Source organism: Diceros bicornis, chromosome 15 (assembly GCF_020826845.1).
Source record: "Diceros bicornis minor isolate mBicDic1 chromosome 15, mDicBic1.mat.cur, whole genome shotgun sequence".
In the NCBI taxonomy this organism is placed as follows: Eukaryota; Metazoa; Chordata; class Mammalia; order Perissodactyla; family Rhinocerotidae; genus Diceros; species Diceros bicornis.
The window spans coordinates 39,769,542-39,790,511 of NC_080754.1; the positions used below are offsets into that span (position 1 = coordinate 39,769,542).

At 48.3% G+C, this 20,970-nt stretch overlaps 2 protein-coding genes across 2 annotated transcripts in view; both read left to right on the top strand.

Moving 5' to 3' along the window:
• The window catches only part of PARL (presenilin associated rhomboid like), a 48,176-nt gene extending 40,023 nt beyond the window's left edge, over positions 1-8,153 (top strand). The window contains exons 8-10 of the mRNA XM_058556233.1: positions 4,202-4,303; positions 4,440-4,537; positions 7,837-8,153. Of these exons, the coding sequence (XP_058412216.1) occupies positions 4,202-4,303; positions 4,440-4,537; positions 7,837-7,948 (312 nt within the window). The 3' untranslated portion in view covers positions 7,949-8,153. The remainder of the gene's footprint in view (positions 1-4,201; positions 4,304-4,439; positions 4,538-7,836) is intronic.
• Positions 8,154-11,715: 3,562 nt separating this feature from the next.
• Positions 11,716-20,655, top strand: MAP6D1 (MAP6 domain containing 1). Its single transcript, XM_058556234.1, has 3 exons — positions 11,716-12,096; positions 17,358-17,475; positions 18,037-20,655. The coding sequence occupies exons 1-3, from the start codon at positions 11,717-11,719 to the stop codon at positions 18,112-18,114; spliced, it is 576 nt and encodes a 191-aa protein (XP_058412217.1). The 5' UTR covers position 11,716; the 3' UTR covers positions 18,115-20,655.
• The last annotated feature ends 315 nt before the right edge of the window (positions 20,656-20,970 follow it).

Sequence of the window (20,970 nt, forward strand, 5' to 3'; positions counted from 1 at the left end):
CTGTTTTGTTTATGGGACGCCGCCACAGCATGGTTTGATCAGCAGTGCATATGTCCGCACCCAGGATCCGAACCTGTGAATTCCGGGCCACTGAAGCAAAGCACGTGAACTTAACCACTACGCCACCAGGCTGGCCCCGTACATCATGCCCTTTTACTCCTAAATACTTCAGTGTATATTTCCAAAGAACATGAACAGCCTTATGTACCCCACAGTACAGTTATCAAATTCAAGAAATTTAATATTGATATGATACTTTCATTTAATCTATAGAACATATTCTAGTTTTGTCAATTGTCCCAATAATGTTCTTTGTAGCTATTTTTCCCCCCTCTAAGATCATGTATTGCATTTAGTTGTTGTGTCTTTTTGGTCTTCTAAAAGCTGGGACATTTCCACAGCCGTTTTTTTTTTTAAATTGAGGTATAACTGACGTAACATTATATTAGTTTCAGGTGTACAACATAATGATTCAATATTTGTATGTATTGCAAAATGATCACCACAATAAGCCTAGTTAACATCCGTGACTATACATAGTTACAAAATTTTATTTTTCTTTGTGATGAGAGCTTTTTTTTTTTTTTGTGAGGAAGATCAACCCTGAGCTAACATCCATGCCAATCCTCCTCTTTTTGCTGAGGAAGACTGGCCCTGGGCTAACATCCGTGCCCATCTTCCTCCACTTTATATGGGACGCCGTCACAGCATGGCTTGACAGGCGGTGCATTGGTGTGTGCCCAGGCCGCCAGCAGCAGAGTGCGTGCACTTAACCACTACACCATGGGGCCGGCCCCATGATGAGAACTTTTAAGATCTGCTCTCTTAGCAACTTTCAAATATGCAATACAGTATTATTAACTATGGTCACCATGCTGTACATTACATCCCCAGGACTTAACTTATTTTATAACTAGAAGTTTGTACCTTTTGACCTTCACGCATTTTGCCCCCTGCCTCTGGCAACCACCAATCTGTTCTCCGTATATATGAGCTTGTTTTTTGTTTTTGTTTTTGTTTTTTAGATTCCACACAGAAGTGAGATCAAACGGTATTAGCCTTTCTCTGTCTAACTTATTTCACTTAGCGTAGTGCCCTCAAGGTCCATCCATGTTGTCGCAAATGGCAAGATTTCCTTCTTTGTTTATGGCTGAATAATATCTCATGGTATATGTATATATAGCACATTTTCTTTATCCGTTCATCCATCAGTGAACACTTAGGATGTTTCCCTGTCTTGGCTATTGTAAATAATGCTGCAGTGAACACATGGGGGTGCATATATCTTTTTGAGTTAGTGTTTTTGTTTTCTTTGGATCAATACCTAGAAGCGGGATTGCTGGGTCGTATGGTAGTTCTATTTTTAATTTTTTGAGGCACCTCTATACTGTTTTCCATATGGCTGCACCAATTTACATTCCCATCAACGGTGCACAAGGGTTCCCTTTTTTCCACATCCTCGCCAACACTTCTTTCTTTTTGACAATAGCCATTTTAATGTGTGTGAGATGATATCTCATTGTGGTTTTGATTTGCATTTTCCTGATGATTAGTGATAGCACTTTTTCGTGTACCTGTTGGCCATCCGTCTTGTTTGAAAAAATGTCTAGTCAGATCCTCGGCTCATTTTTTAATCGGATTGTTTGTTTTTTTGCCATTGAGGTGTGTGAGTTCTTGGTATATTTTGGATATTAACCCCTTGTCAGATATGATTTGCAGATATTTTCTCCCAGTTGGTAAGTGGCTCTTTCTTTTTGTTGATGGTTTCCTTTGCTGTGCAGAAGCTTTTTAGTTTGATGTAGTCCTACTTGTTTATTTTTGCTTTTGTTGCCTTCACTTTTGGTCAGCTTTTTTTTTTTTTCTTTTTTATGGCATTAACAGTTTTGAACAATGCAGGCCAGTTATTTTATAGGGTGTCTCTTTCCTCACGATTAGCCTCTGATTGTGTATTTTTGGTTGGAACGCTGCATGAGTGATGTCGTGGCCTTGGGTGTCATAGCTGGAGGTATGTGGTGTCCATTTGCCCTCTTGTCCATTTGGTGTCTGGTTAAGCTGTTATCCAGCTTCTCTATTGTAAAGTTAGTTTTCCTTTTCTTTTTAAAATTAACAAGTAATTTGTGAGAAGATTCTTTGTGATTATGTAAAGATCTTGATACCTTGTTCATCAACCCTCCTCCCCTACCCAGAAATAGCATCCATTGATTGATTATTCTAGCTTGAATCCATTTTTACTGTGATGGTTGTTGTAAGGGTGAAGGTGTACATCTAATTAGCTTCCCCTAGTGTTAACATCTTCCATAACCATGGCTCACTTATTAAAACTAGGAAGTTAACATTGGTATATTACTGTTAACTGCAGACTATATTTGGATTTCCCCCATTTTTCCATGATGTTCTTTTTTTTTCTTTTGATGAGGAAGAGTAGCCCTGAGCTAACCTCCGTTACCAGTCCTCCTGTTTTTGCTGAGGAAGATTGGCCCTAGGCTAACATCCATGCCCAACTTCCTCTGCTTTCTTGGTGGGACGCCTGCCACAGCATGGCTTGATGAGTGGTGCGTAGATCCGTGCCCGGGATCCAAGCCTGCGAACTCCGGGCCACCAAAGCAGAGCACGTGAACTTAACCACTACGCCACCAGGCCGGCCCCTCCATGGTGTTCTTTTTTTTTTTTTGGTTTCAGGATACTACATTGCATTTAATTGTCATGTCTTTTTAGTATCCTCCAGTCTGTGTTGGTTTCTCAGTCTTTCATGACCTTGATACTTTTAAAGAATAGTGGGAAGATACTTTGTAGAATGTCTATCATGGGAGTTTTATTATTTTTAATAAGTAAGAGTTGTCTCTGTTAAGAACTTTGGTAGAAGACAAATAAACCAAACTGACTGCTTCCCTTTGCTTTCTCCCTGGTCTCGAGCCACACTCCACACTCCAGCCAGACTCAGCCTCTTTGCAGTCCTCCACCTCACTGTACTCTGACCTCCAGGCTTGGTTCAAGCTGGTTTTCTACCTAGAACACTTTTCCCATCTCCTCCCCTTTTATCTGGCCAGCACCTGGTCACCATTCCGTGCAAAGCTTGGTGTCACTTATGAACCCTGAGCTCTCCCTCCCACGTGCTGCCACAGCGTGCTGTGCTTCCCCATCGTAGCTGGTCATAGTTTGTTGTTTTTACGTATGTCTTTCCTGCACTCTGTAAGCTGCATTAAGGAGGGACTGTTGGTTTTGTTTCCCTTGTGTATCCCCCACATCAAGTATAGTGCCTAGTACATACTAGGACTCAAGTATTTGAATGAATAATTACCGTGAGATTTAATGTGAATTTGGGATTATGATCCAGTTCTACCATTTAGAGGAATTGGGAACATGTCTAGCATTGAGAGAGGTTAGTTAAATTAGCATAATTTATCCAGGAGATATTTCATAGCCATTATAAATTTAAATTATGAAGATTACATAACAACCTGGAAAAACACATATAGTAAAAGAAAAAACTATCTAAACAACAATCATAATTTCAACAATAACAAAAAATGGCTGATTTATTGATCATAAGGTTGTGAGGTTTAGATTTTTAGTCTCTAACGTGAGGTTGTTGGGGGAAGTGCTGCTCACGCAGGCGGATGCGTGGTCCCCGGGAGGATGCCGTAAGGGGCAGATTGTGCAGAGCCACGGGATAAACATGGCATGCTTTCCTGAAACAAAACTTTTGCTCAACGGTTTTAAGGAAAATGTTTAGTTTTATTATGAAGTAGTATGTAAATTTCACATGATTTTTTTTTTTAAGATAAAGTATTATAGTTGGAAGAAGTTCCATGCATGTGGGTTTCTTTGGGTAAATTTCATGCTCACTCACTCTGTTTGGGGGAGCTTTGTTGAAGTTTGAGAGGTTCTTTTATGTCATTACATAAAATGATGCATGTGACACGCTTAACACTCTCCCTGGAGTTCATGAAGCACTCACAGGCTGGTTGTTACACATCTTATTGCCTGTAGTTGATCCTTTCCAGGTGGTTACTGCGTGAGGGACTTGGATCCCCTTTGTCTGATATTTTGTATGTTAGTAACTGAAAGCTTTTAAACTTTGTGTCACCTAGAAATATGTGGCTTATAAACTTCCTGGAAAAAGTATTGCTACTTTAGACATTAGTCACTAAGCAGTTGCACGTTGAGAGTGTCACATTTTCACCAATGTGTTAATTTGCAGTCGGGCGCCATCATGACTGTCCTTGCGGCTGTCTGCACTAAGATCCCAGACGGGAGGCTCGCCATTATCTTCCTTCCGATGTTCACGTTCACGGCAGGGAATGTGAGTATTTTTATGAAGTGAAGTACTGGGGTCAGTGGTGATATTTTTACATTGGATTCTTGCCCTTAAATTAGAAATGTCCGTGCTGGAGGAATCAAAGTTGTACTAGTTCTTTTTCTCTTTTGCTGGCTTTCAGGCCCTAAAAGCCATTATTGCCATGGATACAGCAGGAATGATCCTGGGATGGAAATTTTTTGATCATGCAGCGCATCTTGGGGGAGCTCTCTTTGGAATGTAAGTTTGTGTGTGATTGATTGCTACACTGCTTTCTCTCAGGTCATTTCCCTCCCCCCACCCCCACCCCTAAGGAAGGCAGAGTAAGGCAGTTAGCTCCGTGAAGCAGGGGCATGTGGGGTTGGGAGGGCGAGGAAACTTCAACATGGTTTGCCTCGGCCTTGCCCAGTTTCACCACGTAAGGTGGGAGGTAGGAATATCAGCCACGCTCCTGCCTCGCTCATTTATAGAGAAAGACCATCTGTGCCTCTACCCTACACTCACCCTCAGGTCAGCCCAGTGTCTGTGCTGTCCTCTCCTTTCCCCGCTCTCAGGCCTCCTCTCCCCTGCCCAGCCCACCCTGCTTCCATCTCCCCATTGCTGGGCAGACGCACTCAGTGGGTGGAGCTCTTCCTCTGCCTGTGGTGAGTGTGCGGGTGCCTGCGGTGTGACTGGAAGAGAGGCCAGGGATCATCAGCCAGCCGTTGAGCACTTACTGAGCATCTGCTGTGTGGCAGGCACTGAGCTAGTCCTTATGTTATACTGTAATTACCTCCATTTTGCTGATGGGGAACTGAGGCTCAGAAGTGATCTTCCCCAGGTCAAACAGCTCTTAAGTAGCAGAGCAGAAATTGAAACCCAGACCCAAAGCCTTTCCCCACTTGTCACATCATATTGAGTGCAGTTGCATTGTGGTCACAGGATCTTCCATTTGTGCTTCAGACAGTGGACTTTTGCCTAGAACCTAGTATTGCTGTAGTGACTCTGTTGTTGTCTGTCTGATGTGCTGGACCCCCTAATGGCCTATCTTTTCTTGCATAAATGTTGCCCTTTGCCCTTACTTGGTTTTTACTTTGTTTGGTGACAGTGGAAAAACTTAGATTTTTCTACCTTTTTTTTTAACTAAAAAACTTATTCTAAGTGGAGCAGTTTTGCCCAGTAGGCGGTGCAACTAAATGCTATTATGCCGTTTATAATTTTCAGTGATGGTTAAAGAATAGCATATGTGAGTTCTAGCTTTAATAGCAGCACATTATAAATAGTCAAAACTGACCCAATATTACAGTATGAGAAACATAAAGACTTTTGTGAAAAAGTGTTCTGTTTCATGAACTCTAAATTTATCTGGATCATTCCATGTATACTTAAAGGATCTTCTCCCCAGCAGGTTTTTATTCTTCTGAAGTATAATTAGATGACCTTTTTCCATTCTGAAAATAATTGGATCAAATGCATTTTAAAGTCCAGGATCTGAAAGGCAGAGGAATCCTTTCTCTTTGCTGTTTCTAATTTCATCTCCTTTCATTTACTAGATCTTAGTCATATCCAGAATTCATCTTTTCTAACATCTTTAATCTAGATTTAGAAATCTAAAGATTTAGAAATCATTACTAATGGTGAAGATTCCATTAGTGTCCAGCACATTTCCTTGACTTTTATGTCCTCCACCATATTTTATGATCTGTACCTAGTACTGTTGCAATAATAATAGCTAACATGTATTGAATATTTGCTGTGTGCCTAAGCTAAGGGCTAATTTAATACTCTTAAAATCCGTTGAGGTATTCCATTTTACAGAAAGGAAACTGCTTAAAGAAGGGAACTTGTCCAAGGTCACACACCTACTCATTGCAGAGCGTAAGTTTGCGACTGAGCATAGACTGTGAGGCTGCTGCTGCAAAAAAAGATATCTCAGAAATTGGGCATTTTGAAGTGTTTCTCTAATTTTAATTTAGCAAAATGACCAGTTATACTTAAACTTACGAGTATAATCAGAACAGTGTACCTGTAAGATTTAGCGTATTTGACCCTTTGCTTGAAATAAGTAGGTTAAAAAGATTTGGGAAGACGCTTTATTAATGGAGAGTTCCTGACAAGTGATTGATTTCTTGCAAGAATTTTACAATTGCATTTGGATCTTAGGGTGATCCTTTTTCTCTTGTTTTACGTTCACCACAGAATTTGACTCTAAGCCCAAAAGAATTTTGCTACATGCCTATTAATTTGCATGTTTTTTAAATGCCTTTTTTCTTTCTGTAAATTTGTTTTCTTTATTTTTCGGAATTTTAATGGTGATTATTTTGATGGTCAGATTTTAACTATATTTAGTGAATATTAAGATTCAGGTACAATCCAAGCACTTTATAATAAATACATATCAGAACATTAAAAAAAGTTAAAACATTAAGCTGCTATTCTGATACCAATGTTAAGTCAGAGCCTTTTTCAGTCAGGTGTCTGGGAGATGCAGAGATCAACAAAATCTAGTCTCTGCCTCAGGGAACGTGAAATTTGTTTGAGAAAATCAGGGCAAAAATAAAGGTTTCAACAATAGCAGCTTTTATTAACAGCCATTCCAAGTCAACCCCACGTCCTCCAGGAAGCCCTCCCAGCTTTCCCCCAACCCAGCGGGGGAGTTAGGTGCCCCTGAGTTACACTTGCAGCCTCTGCTGCCCTTGGCTAGAGTGCCTGGGCTTGCAGTACCTGGGCCTGTGGGCTTCTCAAAGGCAGGCTGGCCTCTTCTCGTTCGTCACTCACTGTGTGTTCCTCATCTTGTAGTACATGCTCCCGGATGCTGCAGAATAGTACAATGGTTAGAGCATAGGTTTCGGAGTCAGATTTGGGTTCTAGTCTCACTTCTGGTGATTCCCAGTTGTGCAGCCCGAGCAAGTTAAGTTAGCGAACCTCTCAGTGCTTCAGCTTCCTCGGCTCGTTGCTTCCGGCTGCTTTTAGGCAGTTTTTAACAGGAGAATGGGGATTGGAACTATATTTTACAAGGTGGGCGGAATTTGGATCAGCAGACCACCCTTTGTGTAGCCAGGCAGAAGATGACGAGAAGCATTTAAACTGTTATAGCCATCATTAGTAAACTCTAATTCTGACATTTCTTACACTTGACGGAATAAAGAGTCCAGGTATAGAATCACTTTGACCTGCAGGTGAGTCCTTGATTGACCACTTAGGAGCTGTTAGCACCTCGGGCAAATGACTTGCTCTCTGACTTGGTTTCCTCACGTCTGTGATGGGAAGAGGGATGCTTAACTTGTAGGGCTGTGGTGAATCAAAAGTAGTGTGTGTGAAGTGCTTACTCTTTTCAGAGCAGTCACACGTGGTCCCATCCTACTTCCGTCTTTTTCATATTCTGTATATTAAGGGTAAGTCAATGATCTACATTAAATAATCAGCTATTTTAGTAAGCTAGATAGTAAATGACAGTGGCATTCAATTTTTAAAATGTCAACTTGATATCATCGTGGTACTTAGCATTTGTATGTCATACTGTTTGAATGTCGGACCTGGTTTGTTTTTCTTTTCCCCAGATGGTATATTACTTATGGTCATGAACTCATTTGGAAGAACAGGGAGCCTCTAGTGAAAATCTGGCATGAAATGAGGACTAACGGCCCCAAAAAAGGAGGTGGCTCTAAGTAAAACTGGGGTGAGACGATACTGGTGCGTCTGGTCCATGCTGCCTGAAGCCCCAGGAACGCGTCAGCCCTGGAGTGACCACATCTTTGCTCCTGCCTGGAAGACACCCAGCATCTAGCTTTCCCAAGTATTATAAACTATGTCCGCAGTACATGTCTTATTAGACGTGAATTATGACAAAGTTGTGAAATAAAGGTTTGTATCTCTAGTTTGTAAACTCGAGGATGTGTGTCTCTTTTAAAGAGCACTACTGCTGCCCTGGAATCTTGCTGTTAGTTGTAACATTTGACATAGTTTGATCGGTGAACCTGGCAAGAGTGCATAGGAAAGACTTGATTGCAACTCAGAGGTGCATGTTTTTTGTACATTGGCCTTCTAGCATCCCTGCTAAGCCTTTACTCTTACTTACCTACCCCTTTTCTTGGTTGGTTTAGAGGTAAAAGTTGAATATCTTCTCCCTGGCATGGTCTGCATAACAGCTGCAGTATTTTCTAAATTTTCCTAAGAAAGATAATGTTTTCTGGCAGTGAGTGGCATATACAAAAAGCTATTTTTAAGTTTTGCTTTCTAGGTTAAACTTGTAGCTAAATTGAGAGTTAGAAGGAAGTATTTTGGATAAATTCAGACTTGAATCTGAGCCTAATTGCATCTTATGTTTGAAAATGTACATTCTTTGAATTGCAGGATCTTACTGAAGTAGGCAGTGGTCATCACCAGAGTTTCACAGTACTGGAACTCACTTGTTGCTCTCATGTTTAAGAATTGTTTCTAGGAAGTACAGTATAAGAATTTTAAGGTTTTCCTTTGAAGGATTTATAGGAGAGTTTTTAGTCCTTTGGTGACCTCAAAAGGATTATACCAAATCTTGCACCTTGCACTGGAGAGTGAAGGTCCCCAGCTTGTGAGGTGCTGGGCTCGGAGCATCGGGCTTTATGGAAAGGAGAACGACTCGTGCCCACCTCACATGGTATTGAGAGCTGAATGGCAGCACGTGCCTAGCACAGAGGAATTGTCCAGGGTTGGCAGTTCTACATCTTTTTTCCACCAAGCCAGCCTCTTCTCCACTGTGAGGTGCCAGGTGTGTTCTTACCAGGCAGAGGATTGTGTTCTAAACTAATGTCACTTCCAGGAGGGAATTTTTTTAACCCAGGCTTCATTTTGCTAGTAAGGAACCAGGGCGGGCGTGTGTGGGAACCGCCCAGTGTCACACTGCTCTGCTTTGACATTTCTGAGTACATTAAGCTAACAACCCTGTGACATACAGATGAGGCAAGAAGTGTTTTTCAGAGATGGAATGGGAGGCTGAGATCACATGGACATTCCATATGGAATCCAAAATGAAATTCATGTCCTGCTGGGCAGACGAGGAAAAGTCAGTGAGGGCGTGTCTTCTTCCTGCTTTGGGAGGGGTTAGGGAAGGAATTAGAAGGTCAAGTCCCTAAAGCACTTCTCTGTCCCTTACATCTGTCTGTGCTGGAGCCTTTGAACAGCTGAGTACCGTTTTCCCCATGAGAGGCCCTAGGGAGGTCAGCACCCGGCTCTGGAAGCACAAGCCTTACTGTGCACAGCTTTGGCAGTTGTCCCTACACTCCTGTTTGCCCACTAGGGTATTTTACTTTCTCATCTCTTCTCTGCTGACGCTTATCACCCCAAGGCCATGCTCTGCGGAGCTCATGTGCCTCTCAGGCTGTGCCGCCTCCACTGGCCTCACGTGTGGGGTCCCCAGGAGTGCACCCTTAGCTGCTCTCGTCTCACTGCACTTCCTGTGGCTTCAGTTATCTTCACGAGGATGTCTTCTGAGCTCGGACCCACTGAATATCTGTACTCTAACTCAGTACGTGTGTCTACTGCAGGCCAGGTGTGGCTCCAGATGCAGGGACCCCACTGTGCAGGCACCTCAAATATCGCTCCTGGCTCAGGGAGTGATATCACCAAGTGGAAGCCAGAAACCTGGGAGCCATTCTAGATTTCCCTCTCGCAACTCTTATTTCTAGAATCCAGCCCCTCTCCACTCCGAATGCCTGTGCCTTAGTCCAGTCCCTCGTCTCTAACCTAGACTGTTAAAACTATTCTCCAGCTGGTCTCTAAAATGTCCTTGTACTTCTCCATATGGCCAGAGAGTGCTAAAAACACTTTAGTCATTCCCTGTTGTCGTCTGTGAAAAACTTTTAAACTCCTTAGTGGGGCTACCGAGGCCCTGCGTGGTCTGGCCTCTGCTGCCTGTGGCTGAACTCTTATCCCCCGGGACCCGGCATTCCCACCTGACCCAACCACCCTCCTTCACTGCCTGCTGGACAGGCAGCAAGTCCAGCCCCCACCCTCTTTTTGCTGTTGCTTTCTCCGGTTCTAGTACATTTGTTTGTGGGTCTCTCGCTCACTACACTGTAAACCTCTCAAAGGCACCCAGCACTATTCCAGGCACACAGTAACTGCTTTTTGTTGTTTGATGAATGAAGAAATAAAAAACAAGAAAAGCTGCTCTTTTTTCTGCAGGATGGAGTATTTTAGTCACCCAGTCTTCCAGGTTGCTAACGCAGGGCCCCGGTGCACAGAGGTCACACAATGGCAGCTTGCCCCTGGCGGGAGAGCAGGTGTGTAATCACGCAGTGTCTTCACAGTATGCCCCTCTTCTGCTGCCTCTTGGGCCATGGCCTGACCAGGGCAGCTGTTGTCACTTTGCTATGACTTCAAGCTGAGCCTGGCAGTGGTTTGCGAGTGGAATGTATATTCTGACTGGCCAGGGCTGTACTGCATTCCTCTCAGAGGTGCAGGCTGGATACGGTCCAAGTATATGCTTGGGATGGAGCTCTGGGTAATTAATGCTGTTTCAATAGAGTTATTAGTAATTGGTCTGCGGTGCACACTGAGGGCGTGTGTCAGATATTCAGGAAGCCTTTTGAGTGTGGCCAGGGAGGAGTTTCTTATACTGTCATGCATTAAACAGACTGACCTTTAGTGGGCAGGATTACCCAAACTCAGCTTTGCATGCAGGAGGGAAGGGAACTTTTTTACGCATAGTGGCCAAAGATTTGTGGCAGCTTTATAAAGCTAAATAAAGCCTTTGTGGCCATGCTTTAAATTAGGGATTTTAGAACTTGAGGAAAGGTCAGTTGAGGGCTAATGCCAGTTATCAAATGAAAACTGGATTGGTTGTCACAGATTTAGCGTCGTAAAGGCAAATAATCGGTGTCTCACCGGCTGATCAAACCCATGTTCTCTGGGAAGCATGGCCCCAAGTCTTGCCTGTGATCCCCTCACCACCGCACCTCCCCTGTGTGCCCGCGAGTCCCCGCGGTGCAGCCGAGCACAAGCGCCGCAGCCCCCGGCCGGTTCGCGAGACCGAACGCCCGCGCGGAGCGGTCTGCGCCCAGGTGCTGGCCGAGGGTGATCAGCCAGGAATTGTTGCCTTCTGGTCCTCTGCGAAGCTAGATCCGATTTATGAGATAACATTTAGGGAACTTTGGCTTACATTATGAAACATTTTTCAAGTTGGACACTTATAAATGCTTCCAGGCCGTTTCAGTCTCCCCCGCATCCCCGCTTCTGCGCCCCTCCAGCCGCGCGCTCTTCCCCGGCGCCCGCTCCAGCCGTGCACACCCGGGCCCCGGTCGCGCAGGGCTGTCACCGAGCCCTCCCGGCTCCCGGGATGGCTACCCCCAGGCCGGGGGGCGGCGCTGCGGCGGCGCGGGGAGGGCCGCGGGGGCGGGGACGCCGAGCGGGGGCGGCGCGGCCCGGAGCGCCGGGAGCCGAGCAGCGGGCGCCGGGGTCGGCATGGCGTGGCCCTGCATCAGCCGCCTCTGCTGCCTGGCGCGGCGCTGGAACCAGCTGGACCGCTCCGACGTGGCGGTGCCGCTGACCCTGCACAGCTACTCGGAACTCGAGAGCGAGGAGCCGGGCCCGGGCGGCGCCGCCTCGCGCAGGGGCCGGTCCCCCGCCGGCGCCCGGAACCCCGGCCGGGACGTGCCGCTCACTCAGTACCAGCGGGACTTCGGCGTGTGGACGGCGCCCGCGGGGCCCAGAGATGCGCCGCAGGAGCGAGGGCCAAGGCGGGGCGGCCGGAGGGGCAAGCCCTCCGCGCCCTCCAGCCGGGGGGTCTACGTGCTCCCCATCGGCGATGCGGACGCGGCTGCAGCAGCGACCACGTCGTACAGGTACGGGGCTGGGGGCGGGGGAGCGCATCGCATCCAGACCCCGTGGTCGGAGGAAACTGAGGCCGGGAGCCATGAGGACCAGGGTGGGTGGGGAAGAGGAAGCGCCTGGAGCTCCCATCCTACACGACTTCGAGAGCTGCAGGTGGTCTCGGAGGTCATCCCCTTTGGTCCCTGGTCCACATCATGAATTTTAATAGACTGCAGACGTCGCCTTCCCTGCTCCCTGCCCAGCCTCAGAGTGAATGAGCACCTCCGCTGAGGGGTAGCTCACTGCCTCACTCACAGCCCGCTCCCGTCGTGGGCAGCCATGTCAGAAAGCCCTGACTTCGACCGAGTTAAGATCTGCTTCCCTTTAACTTCCTCCAGGTGGGCCTAGCCGTAGGAGTGGTGCGCGCAGGCTGTAGGGGCGTTACTGGTGAGGACCAAGAGGGCTCCCGAGTGGGTGGTCCCCTCCATCCCACTGAGTGACTGAAGCCAGTTGACTTGGCTTTCACTGAGGACAGGTCTGTGGGTCCTCCCCACCCAAACACCCCTCCTCAGCTCTGCCCCTGGACTACTGAGGGCTTTCTCCCTTCTTTCTCTTATTACAAAAGTAGTACATACTCACTGTAGAAAAACTGGAAATTACAACAAGGAAAATTAATATCCCCTAACTCCACCCCAAACTTTCTAATCCTTAATCTGCATTTGAGTGCATATCCATTTATAATTCTTACATGGTTAGATTCTTACTGTACACATTATTTTCACCTATGGTGGATATCTGTCCATGTTACTAGATGTTCTTCCACATCATGAATTTTAATAGACATGCAGTATTTTGTCTGATGGGTATACATTTTTCCATACATTGATCTAGCCTGCCAGCTATCTATAGGTTTATAGATAGCTAGATAGATCAGTCTCCAAATATTATTAATCTACTCATATCATTGAATATTTAGGGTGTTTCTAATTTGAGGCTATTAAAAACACTGTTCCTTTGATTCAGTGACTCCACTTCCAGCAATTTTCCCTACAGGTATCCTTGAACGTGGGGTGGGAGCTAAGGATTATATGTATAAGGTGTGTTGCAACATTGTACAGCAGGAGAAGGAAACAGTCCCACTGTCCTCTGATGTGGAGGACTGGTTAATTATAGCTCCACCATAGGCTGGGCTACTGGGAAGCCCAGAATGTACTGATAACAGATCTTCAATACGTACATGTCAAAAGTGCAAGATGCAAAACAGCATGTCTGCTATTTGTGTTTTGAAAAGGGATATTGATATACACATATCTGCTCAAATAAGCACAGGATATCTCTGAATGGACTTGTGAGGAAATGGTAACCTTTGGGGAAGGTAAGAGAGGGGAGGAGGGATGCTGCTGCCAGGGTGGAAGGAGACTGACTTTTCACTCTACTCTGTCTCTTTCGAACTGTTGTTGTTGTTTTTTTAAACATGTACATGTATTACCTTTTAAGAAAAATTTTATTTTGGAGAGAAAAATAACTTCTGGGGCCAGCCCCGATAGCCTAGTGGTTAAGTTTGGTGCACTCAACTTCGGTGGCCCAGGTTCAGTTCCCGGGCGCAGACCTACACCACTTGTCTGTCAGTGGCCATGCTGTGGTGGCAGCTCATATAGAAAAAGAGGAAGATTGGCAACAGATGTTTGTTATCTCAGGGAGAATCTTCCTCAGCAAAAAAAAAAAAAAAAAAATACAGACTTCTGTGATTAGCATCCTTAGACCTAAATCTTTGCTGATATCATGATTGCTTTAGAATAAATCCCTACCCATGGAATTAAAGGGCCAAAAAGGTATGAACTTTCCCCCTCAATTTTATTATTTTTAAAATCAACTATATTGAGATATAATTTCCATACAGTAAATTCATCCATTATAAGGGTACAGCTGGATGACTTTTGTATACACCTGGGCACCACCGCCATTATCAAAACATGCAGAACATTCTATCTCTCCAGAGGTGCCTTCATGGGCGGGGAGTTTTTAAGGAACTTGATGGGGAGCGGTGGTTGCAGGGTGGGTGGGTCTTGTGTGCACGGAGCTCAGGCTGAGCTGCTACAAGGCCTGTGGGAATGTTGCGGGCAGAGCAGACACTGAGTCACAGTGCTCAGGCCCCAGCCAGGCTGTGTATGGTTCTGACCACTGCACGATGGGAGAGGTGCCTGAACGGAGAGGTCTGCACGGCCCGAGGTCCTGGGTGTGCAGCGCCTTCAAATGGCTGCTGTTCCAGGTGCCAGAAGCAGGACAGGGGTGGAGCTTGCAGGAAGCCAGCTTCAGCTCAGGGAAGGAAGTGCTTTCTACTAATTAGAACTGACTGACGGTGGAGTGAGCTGTCTTGCGTGGTGCTGAGCTCCTCCTTCCTGGGAGTGTTCAAGCAAAGGTGATTAGAAGTGGTCCCTCACCCGTGAGGAGCAGATGGCACCCCAGCTCTGCTGATACTCAAAGTAGCAGTTATTACTCTCTGCTTAGCACGTCCCAGGCACCAGGCTCGGGACTCCCCACGGATTATCTCCCCAGACTTCACAACAACCCTCTGGAATCACTTCAATTCTTGCTGTCCCTGTTCTGCAGATGAGGAACTTGAGTGAGCGGCTGGCACAGGCCACAGGGAGCAAGGAGCGGAACCCAAGTGTGTCTCGCCTCTGAGACCCCCACAGGTTATCATCCCCTAAGATGCTGCCTCCTCTGAATCACTTCGTTTCTTGCACTGTGTCCTGCAGTGGTGCCAAAGTACTGGCACGGGTGGGGACTCGTTGGAGCTCTCACTTTCTGGTTTATGAACTTGGTGGGTCACTTGGCCTCTCTGACCGTCTCATCTGAAAAGCAGAAATAGCAAGAGCTTGGCTGCCTGGGCTCCCAAATCCCCACCTCCGGCAGAGACATGGGACCACTGCTGACCTTGGCTCCCCCCAGTGCTGTGCCAGCTGACCTCTGGGACCCTCCCTCCACCTCCCAGCTCTAGGACTGGGCATGAGCAACTCCATCCTGCCTGCCTTCTTTAAACAGTTCAAACACAAACTGTTTAAAGAAATTCAGAGAGCAAAGAAAATGCCATCAGGGAACCAAAGATATCGGCACTCGTGGCCACTCCTCTCCCCCAGCAGATTCTGCCTCGCCCGGCCCCTGGTCTCCACATGAGAACGGGCCTGCCTCACTTGCTTGGCCAGATGGGCACAGCGGATCCTGCCCCCAGCCAGCCTGGGGCCCTCCTCCCGACCAGCTCCTCCCGGAGCCTCCCTCCAGAATTCGCTCTGCCCAGGTTCTAGCTCCACCCGCTTCTGGAAGAGCTCCTTCCTCAGTCTCCTCTTTCCTTCCTGGGAGAGTCAGTTAAAGGCTGAGAAAGTGCCACAAGACTTGACTCCCACTGTCCCAAGCGCCCACATGAAGGCTCAGAACTTGGTGCGTGTGGATCAGTAGCCTCGCTTTTCAGCAGGGAAAACTAAGGCTCAGAGAAGTTAAGGGATTTGTTTGAAGCCACATTGGGCTGAGAACCCAGGCCTCCGGATCCTCTTTCCAGGGTCCAGGGCTCTGCTCTCCACATTGCCCCGGGCGGCCCCTGCCCCTCAGTGGGAGGGATGGCAGCCCTCAGGGTCAGGCTAAGGCCCATGTGAGGCGGACAGTGTAGAACCTGCCTGGTGAGAGGAGGCACACTGCACTTGGCTAGTCCTGGATTTTTATCATCTTCTTTGGCCAGAGCCATTAGTCTGCCTTCCTCCTCCCCTGGGCAGTCCCCCGGTCCTGCTGCTTCTATCTTTGATGTCCCTTCTCCATCCTCACTGCTGTCCCCTTTCTCACCTGGGCTCCAGCACCAGCCCTGCCCCAGGAGCAGCCACAGGCACTGCTCTAGTCCCCGGCTCTGGTGGCTTCCTGCTCTGGGGCCCCTGCAACCACCCTGGGGCAGGAGGATTGGGCTGCCAGGCCCAAGGTGCAGCCCCATTGGGGACAGAAGGGCTCGCCCAGGGGAGGACCCGCTTCCCCAGGAGAAACAGAGCAGCAGATGGCTCGGGCAGCTGGTCTTTGGAGCCTTGCAGCTTCAGAAGCAAAGATTATCTGCTAGGGCCCTGGCCCAGCTCGCCTCCTGGCACCCGCGTGCTGACCACGGACGGACACAGCTGCTCCCTGCACACGCGGCCTGCCCAGTGGTGCCCCGCCGTGCCGCTGCCGAGGAGAAAAGGCGGCTTTGTTGACCTCAGGGCCTGAAACCCGGCCAGGGCTGTGGGTGGGAGGAGACAAGAGCCGACCCAGCCCAGAGGTGGGTGCTGCCCCTGCCTGCAGAACGTCACCTCGGCCAGGTGCTCCTGCGGACACAGGTCTCTGCCTTCCCGAGCCCACCATCTAGAGGGGGAGCTGATAGAATTAAAATAGGGCTTTTTTGTTCAGAGGAATTAAGTCTTCTTCAAAAGAATGCTACTCCGAGGACACGGAGCTAGGCTCTGCCTGCTTTGTCCCTTCCCTCCAGGGAGCCAGCTTTCCCAAGTGCAGACCAGCGTCCCATGCACGAGTGTCCATGTGCACAGCAATGCAAAAGCCGGACCATCTTGTAGTTTTTTGAGATGGTCATTAGATTTATTCTCTTTTGTGGGAGTTAATAAGACAAATTACTAAAAACTCAACACTGAGCCTTATTCTTCTTTCTCCATTGCGACCAGGCATGGAGGACCTTCGCTCTGCTGGGCGCTGCCTAGGCTGACACCTCCTCTGGACACAAGGGCTGCCAGTGACCTGGGCTGGAGGCGAGCAGTTGGTTCCGGGCCTCTAGGGCCCCTTGAAGTGGCCTGGAGACAATGCAGGGAGCACCAGAGGGAAGGGCTGGGGCTTGCCTTGTTTCCGAGGCCCAGCACACCCAGGTGCTGGCAGTGTGGGATGAATACGATCCAGGTGCCGACTGGGCTCCTTCCTAACTCCCTGCACAGCCTGAGCCTGTTTCTCATCTGCAACGTGGGAGTAAGCCTCTGCTCTGACTTCCTTCCGGGATCAGGGGGAGCGGACTTCATGGTGGAGCGCTCAGAAGTGAAGGGCAGGGCAGCTAAGACCTGCTGCCCCCGGAGCTGGCTCTGTCTGGGGAGTGCACTTCCTCTGCTAACTCGGTCTTTGTAGGGTGAGAAAGGAGCATCTGAGGCTGAAGCAGGATTTCAGCAGTGGATATTCGCCAGGAAAATATTCCAAGAAGCACGGGGCGAGGGCAGTGACCCCTGGGGAGTCGGGAAGGGAGGGCTGACCCTGTGCAAGGTTGTCACCGTGTTCTCTGTTCCAGACAGGAATTCCAGGCCTGGACTGGAGTGAAGCCGTCGAGATCCACAAAGGCGAAACCTGCCACAGTCGTCACAAGCCACAGCTCGGGATGGGACAGCAGCCCTGGGGCCAGCTTCCAGGTCAGCCTGAAGCTGGCACTGCAGGGGGTGTGGGACAGAGGCCTTTTTTCCAGGTTAGGGACTAGGAGTCTTTTTTTGATGGTGTAAAATGGCATTAAGGCCAGGGGCAGCAGTGTCTGAGCACCCAATCATCCCTTGTCTTTGTCGTTAGCCAGGCGGCTGTCCCCCTAGTGCTGGCTTCTCCGGTAGCAGGGTGTCTCTTCCTCCCCTAAATCCCACTCTCACCCTTGACCACTGGGCACTAGTGATGAACCTTCCAAGTCCCTGGCACTTGTGTAAGAGGGAAGAGAAGATGGAAGGGAGGTGGGGATGGTTCGGCTTCCTGATTCCACCCACAGGAGGCTTCAGGGAGCAGAATGGAAGGTCCATGTGCCGTATTTGACCTACTAATGCAGTGACCCTGCCCACTGTGGAAGTTTCCCCTACGGACCTTTAGTAGTCTGAACTCTGGGAGGACAAAGAGGAGGCTCTGGGAAGAGGGAATTTTTTTCCTGGAGCTGGGGCGGAGGGGGACAGGCAAGGAAAAGGCCCACTGATACGTGGCCACATTTCATTTTTCAGGTCCCTGAGGTGAAGAAGTTTGCTCCTAACCCCTCAGCCATCTTTCAGGCTTCAGCTCCCCGGATCCTCAACGTGTGACTGCCCATCGAGAGGCGAGTGCCACGGGCTGGGCCAGAGCCCACAGCCACCAGGGGACTGGGGTGAGATCTGGGCCCGGACGGTCCCCTGCTGTCAGAGGAGGGGGAAGGGTCCTTCTTTCTCACTGTGGGGCACCACTCCTCTCCAAGCTGCCCCCGGGGCTGCAGGCCTGGCACAGAGCAGAGGCTCAGATGGACACGGCACCACCCAGCTCAGCTCTGGGCCTCACCCATCCTCTTCTTCCTCGAGAAGTGTGCAGAAGGCTTCAGATCTGTTTTTAATTGATCATAATTTTTGGCCATCCTTCAGTTTTTAAATCTGAAGAACTTGAGGATCAATTCTATTATGAACTGAATTGGTCCATGGGGGCTGAGAAATATGGACACAACAGTTCCTTGAAAGAAACAATAACGTCCACTTTGTTGTTTTCCCAGGTTGTATAATTTTATACCCTCTGGTAACCCAAGGTGATGTCCTTGGATATGCCTACAAACGGCCCCACATGTTCAAGTTGCAGAAGAAATCATAGGTTATCACTGCATGTGACTCATGACGACGCTGAGTAACCAGGAAGGAGTTTCCAAAAGAAATAGAATATCAGTCACAGGGTTTCAATTTCAAACACATAATTTTGTTATGGCCAAGATGACCCTCAGGTTTTAACGAAACATTTCTCGGGATGAGTGCTTGAAGTTTTGAATGAATGAATGACTTTTACCTTACGGTAGCTTTCTGAGCCCCACATTTTATTACTAATTCTAGTTTTTCCCTTAACATGGTGATGACTAGAAGGGAACTACCACACACACTAAGAATTGGGAGCATTTTTTGGAAGAAGGCGGCGTTAGCCTCATTCCTTGAAAGACCTCAAAATGTTACCTACACCAATCCTTACACCTCACGCCTGCCCTGCTTTCACACTCAGTCACGAGGAGCTCGCTACCTGTTGAGGAGGAAAGCTCTCCTGACTTTCGTGCTAAATTCCAGCCAATGAGGCCACGTGGAACAAGCCTGGTCCCCTCTTTGCACAGCAGCTCTTCAAACATTTGCAGGAGTTTATGTCCCTTCTTAGAGATTAGAGGCACAAGCTTAGGAGTTGTTGGTAAGGAAACTCAGGATTTCCCTGAGCATCTTTATCCCTCCAGGCCGCAGCGGCTCTGGTCTGGTGAGCACTTACTTAAGCCACAGGAGGTGGCATTCAGCTTTTAGAGCCACCTCACCCGAGGAAGTGGGGCCATGTTTCCAGCTCAGGCTGCAAAGGGGGCTGTCCCCTGAGGTGCTAGCTCTGGCAGGCACAGCCCCTCCCTCACTCCAGCAGAGGAAATGCTCTGAATCATTTTAAAGGGAAAACCAAAACCATATGCTTACACAAAGGTTCTATTATTTCAGACGTCACTGGTTGGCATGTTAGATGTTTCTACCAGAAAAGAGACTGCCTGCTGGGCATGGTGGGAAATGAACAGATTAACTGTACAATCTCAGATCTTACTAAAATGCAAAAATGTACTGTTTCCATTTCCTGCTAATTTCTTTAAATTAATTATAAATGAGCACCTTCTCACACGTCTTCCTTTATCCTCCTCTTGGTATTGAGGACTTGAATGTATCATGGCCACTGCTGGTGTCCGGCAGAGGCTTGTGAATCCTGAGAACGCTCCCTTTGGGCTGCAGGCCACACTGGTGTTATCTGAGTATTTCACAGAAGCCACCAACCTCCCCTCTTTCACGTCCCCACCCCCAGGAGCCTAGGACAAAAGGACTGTCTTTGAAGCTAGTCTTGGCCTCAAATCCTGGCTTCTCCATGCACTAGCTGTGAGCAGCTGAAGCTTCCGTTTTCCCCGTCTGCACAGTGAGGCTAACATCCCCTACCGTGCTAAAAGAATCTGTGTTCACGTGCAGGTGCATGGTACAGTAAATGGCCAACTAAGCATGGCGGTTGTAAGTCTTCTTTCCTGCCCAGGCGCCCTTCCCCACTTCCCAAGGAGCCGGCTCTATTCTCATCTGCAGCTTTGGTCCATCTGATGCCACTGACAGTCCCTCCCACCAGACCCTGCCCTGTCACCCCGCACAGCCGGCAGTGGCCCCTGACCCCCACCCCAGCCCGCCTGGGAAGCCCCAGTCATTCTTTTGCCCTACGGATGGACCCATCATCAGCTCCGCAGTACCTTGGCTGGGACGGAGCAGACCTGCCCCTTCCTGGCAGTGTTGACTCTGCAGCAGCAGTGGAAGCACCCACTGCCTAGGGCACGCTGCATGCTCAAGAACCTTTTTAGAATGCAACAGAACAGACAGCTTTTCACAAACACCTCAACCCGATAACCTTCCTCACTAGACTTCACTAATTATTGGGAGATCTGGGTTCTGAAGAAGAAACTTCCCACTCACGCTAAGTTGTAGTAAGGGCCAACATCATGTAAGTGGAGTGGCCTTAAGAAGCACCTGAGACAGGGGCCGGCCCCGTGGCTTAGCAGTTAAGTGCGCGTGCTCTGCTACTGGTGGCCCGGGTTTGGATCCCGGGCGCGCACCGACGCACTGCTTCTCCGGCCATGCTGAGGCTGCATCTCACATACAGCAACTAGGAGGATGTGCAGCTGTGACACACAACTATCTACTGGGGCTTTGGGGAAAAGAAAGGAGGAGGATTGGCAATAGATGTTAGCTCAGAGCCGGTCTTCCTCAACAAAAAGAGGATTAGCATGGATGTTAGCTCAGGGCTGATCTTCCTCACACACAAAAAAAAGCAGCACCTGAGACAGAAGTCTCAACCGTGTGGTCCTAACCCACATATACATATAATATACACAAAGACAGGAAGAAATGCACTGGAATATTAACGGTGGGTATCTTTGAGAAGGG

Excerpts from the sequence above, each read along its gene's own strand:
- MAP6D1 (XM_058556234.1), top strand. The coding sequence starts at position 11,717 with ATGGCGTGGCCCTGCATCAGCCGCCTCTGCTGCCTGGCGCGGCGCTGG. Across the intron at positions 12,097-17,357 it reads GCAGCGACCACGTCGTACAG|ACAGGAATTCCAGGCCTGGA; the intron begins GTACGGGGCTGG and ends TCTCTGTTCCAG. Across the intron at positions 17,476-18,036 it reads GCCCTGGGGCCAGCTTCCAG|GTCCCTGAGGTGAAGAAGTT; the intron begins GTCAGCCTGAAG and ends TTCATTTTTCAG.